Source organism: Schistocerca cancellata, chromosome 4 (genome assembly GCF_023864275.1).
Source record: "Schistocerca cancellata isolate TAMUIC-IGC-003103 chromosome 4, iqSchCanc2.1, whole genome shotgun sequence".
In the NCBI taxonomy this organism is placed as follows: domain Eukaryota; kingdom Metazoa; phylum Arthropoda; class Insecta; order Orthoptera; family Acrididae; genus Schistocerca; species Schistocerca cancellata.
This window is the reverse complement of record NC_064629.1, coordinates 93,445,781-93,458,447: the sequence shown is the minus strand read 5'-3', so window position 1 is coordinate 93,458,447 and position 12,667 is coordinate 93,445,781. Positions and strand designations below refer to the sequence as shown.

Here is a 12,667-nt window from a genome sequence, read left to right as displayed (position 1 = left end):
TGCCACAACATAAGTGGCCATTGCTGGTCATGAATGCATGGAGCAGTTGTGTCATGAGCCACTCCCTACCTGATGCTGCACTCTGTCAGCGTTGTGAGGTGACAATATGCAGGAGGCTGCTGGATGCCTCAGTCATGCTGCCACTTCCTGTACTGAGGGCCATAATAAAGTAATTTGGAATTTTAGGCTGCTCGATTGGCACTGCGTGATGTCTCCCTGCACCCCAAATTGACCAGCTATTACATACAGAATATATATTGTTAGATTGATCAAGAATTGCATTCTTTTGTGAAACAAATTGTTAATTTTGAGAAATCAAGTATGGATGGGTGTATCTGCATGCATATTTTTTATCTTCTCCTTTTTATTTCACCCTTCTTCAAACAAACACAAGCACATGAGGAAAGATGAGTAATTCTCAAAACACTGGAGTTTGAACAAAAGGTTTAAATAAGTTTTAACTAGAAAAACAGTGTCAAAATACTTTATTAATTATTGCATTGATTACATAATCAACTAAATACTGTTATTTTTAGTGAGAAGCATTACATATGATACAATAGGTATTAATTCTTGCAGCATAACATGTTTCACAATTTATTTATTTATTTATTTCTAGAGAGCAGCTCAGTGAAGAGGAAACACAGAAGTACTGTTATACATAATTCTACCTCTCACTGGGATGGAACTTCACAGAGTTCACACAGTATAGACAGTGGGCAGTCTGGTAAGAATATTATATGTTATTTCAGTGATGAGAAAACTTGATAGTTGCAGCATTTCTGTAGTGCAGAGTCTCATAGATTTCTATATGTGTGCAATGAATACCCTTTCCTGTGTCAAAATTTGTTGCACTCTTTAATATGCTCTTTCACTAATGAATATCTATCTCATGACATATTCACTGCATGGATGTTTCTCAGTTTCAAATACACTCCTGGAAATTGAAATAAGAACACCGTGAATTCATTGTCCCAGGAAGGGGAAACTTTATTGACACATTCCTGGGGTCAGATACATCACATGATCACACTGACAGAACCACAGGCACATAGACACAGGCAACAGAGCATGCACAATGTCGGCACTAGTACAGTGTATATCCACCTTTCGCAGCAATGCAGGCTGCTATTCTTCCATGGAGACGATCGTAGAGATGCTGGATGTAGTCCTGTGGAACGGCTTGCCATGCCATTTCCACCTGGCGCCTCAGTTGGACCAGCGTTTGTGCTGGACGTGCAGACCGCGTGAGACGACGCTTCATCCAGTCCCAAACATGCTCAATGGGGGACAGATCCGGAGATCTTGCTGGCCAGGGTAGTTGACTTACACCTTCTAGAGCACGTTGGGTGGCACGGGATACATGTGGATGTGCATTGTCCTGTTGGAACAGCAAGTTCCCTTGCCAGTCTAGGAATGGTAGAACGATGGGTTCGATGACGGTTTGGATGTACCGTGCACTATTCAGTGTCCCCTCGATGATCACCAGTGGTGTACGGCCAGTGTAGGAGATCGCTCCCCACACCATGATGCCGGGTGTTCGCCCTGTGTGCCTCGGTCGTATGCAGTCCTGATTGTGGCGCTCACCTGCACGGCGCCAAACACGCATACGGCCATCATTGGCACCAAGGCAGAAGCGACTCTCATCGCTGAAGACGACACGTCTCCATTCGTCCCTCCATTCACGCCAGTCGCGACACCACTGGAGGCGGGCTGCACGATGTTGGGGCGTGAGCGGAAGACGGCCTAACGGTGTGCGGGACCGTAGCCCAGCTTCATGGAGATGGTTGCGAATGGTCCTCGCCGATACCCCAGGAGCAACAGTGTCCCTAATTTGCTGGGAAGTGGCGGTGCGGTCCCCTACGGCACTGCGTAGGATCCTACAGTCTTGGCGTGCATCCGTGCGTCGCTGCAGTCCGGTCCCAGGTCAACGGGCACGTGCACCTTCCGCAGACCACTGGCGACAACATCGATGTACTGTGGAGACCTCACGCCCCACGTGTTGAGCAATTCGGCGGTACGTCCACCCGGCCTCCCGCATGCCCACTATACGCCCTCGCTCAAAGTCCGTCAACTGCACATACGGTTCACGTCCACGCTTTCGCGGCATGCTACCAGTGTTAAAGACTGCGATGGAGCTCCGTACGACACGGCAAACTGGCTGACACTGACGGCGGCGGTGCACAAATGCTGCGCAGCTAGCGTCATTCGACGGCCAACACCGCGGTTCCTGGTGTGTCCGCTGTGCCGTGCGTGTGATCATTGCTTGTACAGCCCTCTCGCAGTGTCCAGAGCAAGTATGGTGGGTCTGACACACCAGTGTCAATGTGTTCTTTTTTCCATTTCCAGGAGTGTATAATTGAACAACATACCCACTTTGTTAAATGTAGAATTTTGTTAATTATCTGGTTTTTATTTTGGATTCATTGTGTCCATCTCTGGGGTATGATGGTCTTGAATTTTCCTGTATGACTAAATCTGTAATTTTTATGGATGTTCTGATTTGTTGGGTCACCTCAGCTACAAAATAATAATAATTTGTTCATTTACACCTCTGCATTTTAGAATGCTCAGACAACTGGATCACAAATATTACACAACTTGCACATTAATATGATATTTAACTGCTCACATAGGTTACATAATTCTAAGTATTCATTATGTCCTCAGAGGAACATGTTGTAGCTTTACAACTAACTTCAAAAAACTCTCATTGATGATTAATCTTCCTACCAAATGCAAGAGAGAGAGAGATCAGTGATTATATTTGAAGAACATCACTGGCAAATACATTATTTAGATTTTACGATACATATTCTTTACTTAAGCTTAACAAAATTGGCATAAAATAAGATTTACATAATTTCATGTCAAGTAACTTCAAAATTAATCTGATCATATGAAATGAAAACAGCAATGTATTCATATGAAATACATCATATTTTTACACATACTGTCATGTTGGAACCACAGTCAAGTCCAAAAACATCAAATACACAAACATTACAGATACCTGATAATTCAAGAACTTTCCAGAAATGATAAATCCTAAATACAAGTAACTGGTTGGGTTTGAACTAACTACCTGCAGCACATCAGTCAATGATGCTAATAACTAGGCTACATTAGATACACCACAGCTCATAGCATTGCTCACTCTCCTGAAGAAACAGTGAACTGCTGTTTCAGAAGTTCTCATTGGAGCTGATTGCAGCACACTGGATGTAAATCTTGACAATGGCCCTCTGTATGGTGGTGCTGGTGGGGTTCTCAGATTTGGTTCATGTTGTTACATCCTCTTCACTGTTATGAATATCAAAGGTAGTCCCTCTATTAAAGCTTTGCAATCACCAAGTGGGTCTTCAATTTCCTTGAACCTCCCATTGTCAATTTGCACCTCTAGACGCATTGTCGATTTGCACCTCTAGACTGTAGTTGGGCTTCATATGGAGAACATGTGTGAAGTCTATTTGCTTTTGCCTTCTTGATGAAGGGTCATAATTCTTGACTTCATATGTGACATCTATCAAGCAACAAAGGCTATGATACAGCCCAAACTAGCACTTTATTAACTTTTGCAGTAGCCCCAGTTTCAGCACAGGTGTAAAAACCCATACCAAGTCTCCAGGGCTGTGGTTGACATTATAGTTCCCTCAGTCTTTCCAGGGGCATCGAGGTTCTGTATGTGAGCCAGCTGCCTTGCTTCTTCAGTTCTGGCGATGAAGTGCCTCAACTAGTCGTCCTGAGTGTCATCCATTTGAAATGAGAACAGTGTATTCACTGTCATTTTGGTCTCTTGACTGCAGAGCACAAACAGTGGTTTGAAGCCTGTAGTGTCTTGCTTCACTGTGTTGTACATGACTGTCATGGTAAATGGTATAGTACCCCAGTCTCTCTGTTCAACATCAACATACATTGAGAATATATCTGCTAAACTCCAATTAAAACATTATTGAGACCATTCAGCTGTGGACAAGGTGAAATTACACCTGATACTAGTCTTGATTGGAACACTTTTCCGCAAAAAGAGATCATCACACAGGGTGCTCTGTGCTTCAAGTTATGCCTTTTACAAGGAACTCGGCATTTCTGGAGCTTTGCTAGTAAGCACAGACTTGATGACAGCATATCAGGTGCGCCAGTTAGTGTGAAATATTGTCCATTGATTCCTGTTTGTCAACTCCAGCAGCATCCCCAAGAGGTCGATTCCAGTATGGTGGAATAGCAATGCTGCAGGCAGAATTTGTACCAGATGCTCCAGAGACAAGTCTGCCATGTGCTTCCATCATTGAAATTCCTTACAGTGGCTCATATACTATCTAATGGGTCACTGGAGACCTAACAGTGATGCTTGCATCTGTTTCAGCCTACAGTCTTCACAAATCCTTGTTGACCAGACGTTTCAGCATCATGGAAATACATCAGAATTACTGCCTGTAGTTGAGATTGAATGACAAGCAACCATTTCCACCCCATTGGATCATATTTCCCCCTGTACAATGTTCCTGTTGCTGGTTCCTTATATTTCAATGCTTCTGTGGTTTCCAGCAATGTTGAATCTTCCCTCATTTCAGCAGCAATGTTATTTAATGCAGTGATAACAGAGATTTGGTCCACACTGCTGTGATCCATCAAAGGATTCCTCAAAAGCCAGTGAGCATCCTTATGTTTGCATTTGTTTTTTTATAAACCATTGTGACATTGTACCCCTGAAGCCTCAGTGCCCATCTCACGGGTCCACCCAATGGCTCATTCAGGCTAGTCAGCCACTGTAGAGAATTATGATCCATCACAATAGTGAATGGGTACTAAGCAAATACTGCTGGAACATGCTGGTGGCCCAAGCAAGTGCAAGGCCCTCGTTGTCAGTTGTAGAGTAGGTATTCTCAGATTTGGAGAGTACTGTGAAAGCATAGGCTATCACCTTTCCAGCACCTACCTGAATTTTTACTGGAACAGCCCCTATCCTGAAGCTGCTAGCATTGGCATGAAGTTCTGTCATTGCATTCTCATCATAAAATGCTAAAAACACAGATGTTAGCATCCCTTTAACAACACAGGAAGATCTTCCTTGCACTTTTTTTTCAGGAGAATCTGATATCTTCCTGCAGTAGTTCTTGCAAGGAAGTACCTTGGTACAGAAGTTCTTTATGAATAACTGGTGGTATGAGTACACTCTAAGCAAACTTCTTACATCACAGATGTGCCAAAGTATCAGAAAATCTGTGACTGCTCTTATTTTCTGTTCACCTGGATTGACTCCATCACCATTCACTAGACATTCCAGGACTTTTGTTTCTTGGCCAATGAAGAGGCACTTTTTTTATTCATACAGAGACATGCAGCCTAAATGCACTTCAACACAGTTGTTGGTCAACTTACATGTTTTTCAAATGGCTTTGAAGAAAGAATTCATAGAGCCATTAGCAGTTATGAAGGCAGGCTTTTGCTGGTCAGCCTCTTCAACCTTGTTTTGTCAGTAACCTATCTGCATGTCCATAGTTGAGAAATACTTTGCTCCTCTCAAATGCACTGGGGTGTTATGTGTGCTTGGAAAAGGATAGACATCTTTCTTCATGGTTCTGTTCAGTTGTCAGTAGTCAGTGCACCCTTCTTCTTCACACACTCTCTGAAGTTTCAGTGGTGTCATCTTGCAGTACCTTTTCTCTTTTCTCTCAGATAATCTGTCATTCATGTGGCAACACTCTTGATGAGTGCTCACTAATTGGTGGATGATCCTCAGTGTTGATGTGGTGCCTCATCATGGGATGCTAGGTCTGTCTTTTCTCTACTCTGGTTTTCAAGGCACCCTAAAACTGATGAAGAATGGCTATCACTCACTGATGTTATTCTTGATCAGGCCAGATCCTTTTGCATTTTGATAGTAGCTTCCTCCCCTGCATTGTCTGTACTGAGAATGGAGCTTGATTCTTTGTTGGTGACACTAAGCTGTCTTTCTGACTGGTTCAACTGTCTCTACCCACATACCTTAGGAGGTGAGTTGTGGCTGCTCATGACAATTACTGCTCCAAATTTCTCCTTGACCAGCTACAAATTTTATGAACATTGCTAGCATGTAGATTTGTTTTGTGTGTCTGAGTATCTTCCTGCCATCACGAAAATGTTGACAGTTTAACTGAGCATTTTGATTGACAACTGGCACTTGTATCACTGATGATGGTGGGAAACAATGACTCCAGTGGCAAACAACTGGCCAGAGCATTCTTTGTTTTGTGTAATTCTTATTTTCATTGTCAATCTGGAAGTCTGATCTTCCACAGTCTACAATTGCCTGTAATACCTACAATAAGTCTCATCCAAAAATAACATTATGACTACATTCTGTTAAAATGACAAATTCAAAGGGCTGTGTTCTGACTTTGGTAATTATCCTTGTAATGTACATTACTGTCAGATGGATGTATTCCCAATTTGCAACTTTCAGCACAGTTTCTTTTGTATCATAGAGCACAAAATTCTTTATCTGGTGATGATAAGCATTCAACATTAAAGAAAACGAAACCCCTGAAGTGGCTATTACATAGACTGGCTGGCCTTTCATGATGAGATTGATGAGATTTACTGCCATCTTGATAATGGTCATCGATGGAGGCTTTTCATCTGTGATTGCCTCACCTCCATACATGGTTGACTTTCTTAGTTTTCTTGAACTGTAAGGGTGGTAAGCAGATATTACCTGTATATGGTAACAGGGAATGACTGGCATATTAAGGAGTCATCTTGACCAAGATTAAGCAATGACTTTCAGATGGCAAGTCAACTATAATCATTTGCAGTTGACTGACATGAATAGGGCTTTTGTGATGGTTGATATCTTGCAGTGTAATAGTCATCAGACAGTTTTATTCTAGCTCTGCAGTAGCACACAACATGTATGCTAGTGAAAATAGACTGGCATATTGTCCTCCTTCCTCCAAATGTCTGTTATTCTATTGGACATTTCACTTGGTAGAAGAGTTGGTTGTACCTGCATTGGTCAGATGCTATGTTATCATTTGATGGAGGCTGGATATATCTGAGTAGGCTGAGTCCATTTTTCTTGGTGCACTTTGATGGTAGCAGAACTTCAGGCTAAAGCCTAGTACACATCTTCTTCAATATTCTCTATTACCTTTTGATGTATGTAATTGTCAGTCACTGCTTATATCTTTTGCTTACTTCATCTGACACCTGTGGCTGCCATAAACTGCTATATCTCTTCTATTACTAATTGGTATATGAGAGAAGTGAGGTCATGGTGTTGTTCCACAACTATCATGGGGACTATATTCTAGAGTCAGTAATTCTTCTTCCAGCTGACTATTTTTCTGTTGCATTTCCTTGGTGCACTGGCACCACTTGATGAATTCCTCTGTGATGTGACATCCTTTATCAGAAGAGCTCAGTAAATTTCATCAAGTGTGAGATTTTGTTGGTCTCTGCTATGTTAGGATTCACAATGTGGCATAGGACCAATACATTATGTATATATGACTGTGTCATTTCCTCCTGTTCTTCAGTTGTTCCTCCATGAAGCTGACTTGCTCCTGATTGACACGAAATTTCCTTCAGTTCATCTTGAAATTTGTCCCAGCTACTGAGCTTCTCTTCATTGTTCACAAGCCACTGCTGGGCTGTGCCATCCAAGTAAAAGTACACATTTCCTATGTACATCATGTCATTTCACTTTTTGTATTTGACGACATGATCAAATCCTTTCAGCATTTTCATCAAGTTCTGACTAGAATCCCCAGAAAACACTAATGGAATATTGATATGCATCTGACTTACTATGGTTTTGAAATCCATCTGTCTTCTCAGTATGCTGATAATAGGAACAGTGTGCTGCTTGTATCTGGTTTCTGCCCATGTAGACAACAGCTTTTATGTTGCATAATAAAAGTCATGGTAATGCACATGTTTTGAAGTATCTGGCGTTTCCACCACAGTGTCACACCAAAACCACAATCAACTCCAAACCCAAAGGCAGGGTCATAAATGAAGCTTAACACTTAATCTGAAAACATTTTTATTGCTGACACCACCTTACAACCAGAGCAGCACTGACCTCCTGGATAGAGTGTGCAGCAATTTATACAAACATCAAATATTCCAGAATGTTTGTATTCCAGAATGTACAAACATAACAAATGTAAGATATTTCAAGTACCATCCATAAATGATAAATCCTAATAATTTCTGGTGATTGGTTTTGAACTGATGACCTGCAGCACACAAGCCAGTGACATTAACCACTATGCAACACTGCATGTGCTACAGCTGATGGTAATATTTTTGTATGAGGATACCGTCTTTTTACAACAGAGGTGGAGCCCCTCCACACCCACACCAGCATGATGGCCAACTCAAAAGGTCTACTGTCATCTCTGCATAAGGGTTAGTTTTCACTAAAGGGAGGTGTCACAGGATGTGGGTACTGTGATGTTTGCATATGTCTGGTTAAGGTTAACCAGTAATATGTGCTCATCTGGAGATAGATTGGGTCAAAAGTCGAATGAAGGGTAGCGGCTTGAAGGGCAGAGGAAAAAAAGTGCTAAGGCAAGAGCAAAGAGAAAAAAACATCTGCAATAGTTAGGTCAGGTGGTAAGAGCAGCAGCGGATGTCTTCCTGCCTGCGACGGGTCATGCAAAGATAGGCTTTGTTAGTAGTGGGTATCATGCATGTCGATACCTTTGACATTGTGCAGTGCTGTTACTCAGAGGCTGCCACTGGGTGCCGGTGTTGATCTCTCAGTCAGCATCAGCAAACCTGTAACAGTTATGTTCGTCATCGATTTGTGTCCGATAGGTCATATATCATATGAACAGTGTAGGGTGATGTTGGCAATTTGTTTTTGCGTCAGTTGGTGAGCTTGCCAGTTTCCCTGCTGTAGCCTTTTGGTCGGCTTTAGTAGCAGCTGGTATTTCCAGTCAACATTGCTGATATGCAGGGGCTTGCCGAAGTTTGTCACTTGTTGGTGTGTGTTATCTTGCCATAGGTGGTTATGCCCTAGCTAGCAGTGTCTTTGGCCACTTATGCTTCCACCTATGGTTGTGATCATAGTTTCCCAGAGTAAGGATGAAAGAATTGTTCGAGTGTCTTGAGTTCCTGTATAGTCATGTGGCATGTTTTTTTGAATACTCCCTTGAGGGTTTCAGCTCAGTATTCATTGTGAAGATCCATGGTGTGTGTGAAGCATGGAGCATTGCCAATGACTCATAGCATTTTGTTCTGTATGATCTGCAGGCGGCACAGTCATGTAGGAACTTCATATCCCCAGACGGGAGCTGCGTACGTCATCTATCCTGTGCAAGCTTCTTTACCTCCCAGTACCTACTGCAGCCTACATCCTTCTGAATCTGCTTAGTGTATTCATCTCTTGGTCTCCCTCTATGACTTTTACCCTCCACATTGCCCTCCAATACTAAATTGGTGATCCCTCGATGTCTCAGAACATGTCCTACCAACCGATCCCTTCTTCTAGTCAGGTTGTGCCACAAGCTCCTCTTCTCCCCAATTCTATTCAATACCTCCTCATTAGTTATGTGATCTACCCATCTAATCTTCAGCATTCTTCTGTAGCACCACATTTCGAAAGCTTCTATTCTCTTCTTGTTTAAATTATTTATCGTTCACGTTTCACTTCCATACTTGGCTACACTCCATACAAATACTTTCAGAAACGACTTCCTGACACTTAAATCTATACTCGATGTTAACAAATTGCTCTTATTCAGAAACACTTTCCTTGCCATTGCCAGTCTACATTTTATATCCTCTCTACTTCGACCATCATCAGTTATTTTGCTCCCCAAATAGCAAAACTCCTTCACTACTTTAAGTGTCTCATTTCCTAATGTAATTCCCTCAGCATCACCAGACTTAATTCAACTACATTCCATTATCCTTGTTTTGCATTTGTTGATGTTCATCTTATACCCTCCTTTCAAGACACTGTCCATTCCGTTCAACTGCTCTTCCAAGTCATTTGCTGTCTCTGACAGAATTACAATGTCATCGGCAAACCTCGAAGTTTTTATTTCTTCTCCATGGATTTTAATACCTACTCCAAACTTTTCTTTTGTTTCCTTTACTGCTTGCTCAATATACAGATTGAATAACATCGGGGAGAGGCTACAACCCTGTCTTACTCCCTTCCCAACCACTGCTTCCCTTTCATGGCCCTCAACTCTTATAACTGCCATCTGGTTTCTGTACAAATTGTAAATAGCCTTTTGCTCCCTGTATTTTACCCCTGCCACCTTCAGAATTTGAAAGAGAGTATTCCAGTCAACATTGTCAAAAGCTTTTTCTAAGTCTACAAATGCTAGAAACATAGGTTTGCCTTTCCTTAATCAATCTTCTAAGATAAGTTGTAGGGTCAGTATTGCCTCACGTGTTCCAACATTTCTACGGAATCCAAACTGATCTTCCCCAAGGTCGGCTTCCACCAGTTTCTCCATTTGTCTGTAAAGAATTTGCGTTAGTATTTTGCAGCTGTGACTTATTAAACTGATAGTTCAGTAATTTTCACATATGCCAACACCTGCTTTCTTTGGGATTGGAATTATTATATTCTTCATGAAGTCTGAGGGTATTTCGCCTGTCTCATACATCTTGCCCACCAGATGGTAGAGTTTTGTCAGGACTGTCTCTCCCAAGGCTGTCAGTAGTTCTAATGGAATGTTGTCTTCTCCGGGGGCCTTGTTTTGACTTAGGTCTTTCAGTGCTCTGTCAAACTCTTCATGCAGTATCATATCTCCCATTTCATCTTCATCTACATCCTCTTCCATTTCCATAATATTGTCCTCAAGTACATCGCCCTTGTATAGACCCTCTATATACTCCTTCCACCTTTTTGCTTTCCCTTCTTTGATTAGAACTGGGTTTCCATCAAAGGTCTTGATATTCATGCAAGTGGTTCTCCTTTCTCCAAAGGTCTCTTTAATTTTCCTGTATGCAGTATCTATTTTACCCCTAGCGAGATAAGCCTCTACATCCTTACATTTGTCCTCTAGCCATCCCTGCTTAGCCATTTTGCAATTCCTGTCAAGATCATTTTTGAGGCGTTTGCATTCCTTTTTGCCTGCTTCATTTACTGCATTTTTATATTTTCTCCTTTCATCAATTAAATTCAATATTTCTTCTGTTACCCAAGGGTTTCTACTAGCCCTCGTCTTTTTACCTATTTGATCCTTTGCTGCCTTCACTATTCCATCCCTCAGAGCTACCCATTCTTCTTCTACTGTATTTCTTTCCCCCATTGCTGTCAATTGTTCCCTTATGCTCTCCATGAAACTCTGTACAACCTCTGGTTTAGTCATTTTATCCAGGTCCCATCTCCTTAAATTGCCACGTTTTTGCAGTTTCTTCAGTTTCTTCAGTTTTAATCTACAGTTCATAACCAATAGATTGTGGTCAGAGTCCACATCTGCCCCTGGGAACGTCTTACAATTAAAAACCTGGTTCCTAAATCTCTGTCTTACCATTATATAATCTATCTGATACATTTAGTATCTCCAGGGTTCTTCCATGTATACAACCTTCTTTCATGATTCTTAAACCAAGTGTTAGCTATGATTAAGTTATGCTCTGTGCAGAATTCTACCAGGCGGCTTCCTCTTTCATTTCTTAGCCCCAATCCATATTCACCTACTATGTTTCCTTCTCTCCCTTTTCCTACGCTTGAATTCCAGTCACCCATGACTATTAAATTTTCGTCTCCCTTCACTACCTGAATAATTTCTTTTATCTCATCATACATTTCATCAATCTCTTCATCATCTGCAGAGCTAGTTGGCATATAAACTTGTACTACTGTGGTAGGCGTGGGCTTTGTATCTATCTTGGCCACAATAATGTGTTCACTATGCTGTTTGTAGTAGCTTACCAGTATTCCTATTTTCCTATTAATTATTAAACCTACTCCTGCATTACCCCTATCTGATTTTGTATTTATAGCCCTGTATTCACTTGACCAGAATTCTTGTTCCTTCTGCCACTGAACTTCACTAATTCCCACTTCATCTAACTTTAACCTATCCATTTCCATTTTTAAATTTTCTAACCTACCTGCCCGATTAAGGGGATCTGACATTCCACACTCCGATCCGTAAATGCCAGTTTTCTTTCTCCTGATAACAACATCCTCCTTTGTAGTCCCTACCCAGAGATCGAAATGGGGGGACTATTTTACCTCTGGAATATTTTACCCAAGAGGACACCATCATCATTTAACCATACAGTAAAGCTGCATGCCATCGGGAAAAATTACGGCTGTAGTTTCCCCTTGCTTTCAGCCGTTCGCAGTACCAGAACAGCAAGGCTATTTTGGTTAGTGTTACAAGGTCAGATCAGTCAATCATCCAGACTGTTGCCCCTGCAACTATTGAAAAGGCTGCTGCCCCTCTTCAGGAACCACACGTTTGTCTGGCCTCTCAACAGATACCCCTCCGTTGTGGTTGCACCTATGGTACGGCTATCTGTATCATTGAGGCACGCAAGCCTCCCCACCAACACCAAGGTCTGTGGTTCATGGGGGAGGGGGGAGGGGGGAGGGGGGAGGGGGGGACACCCTCCTATTCAGTATGATTTCCCTCTTGAGCATTGGTTACAGTTGTTTGAGCCTCGTGTGCACTCTGTTGGCAATGTAGTCGATGTGGTTCCC

General features: G+C 42.0%; 1 protein-coding gene across 1 annotated transcript in view; it reads left to right on the top strand.

Annotated features, from left to right (window-relative positions):
* Positions 1–12,667, top strand: part of LOC126184530 (glutamate receptor-interacting protein 1) — a 538,419-nt gene that overhangs the window by 434,833 nt on the left and 90,919 nt on the right. Inside the window, exon 14 of the mRNA XM_049926935.1 lies at positions 620–727. Coding sequence (XP_049782892.1) covers positions 620–727 — 108 coding nt within the window. The remainder of the gene's footprint in view (positions 1–619; positions 728–12,667) is intronic.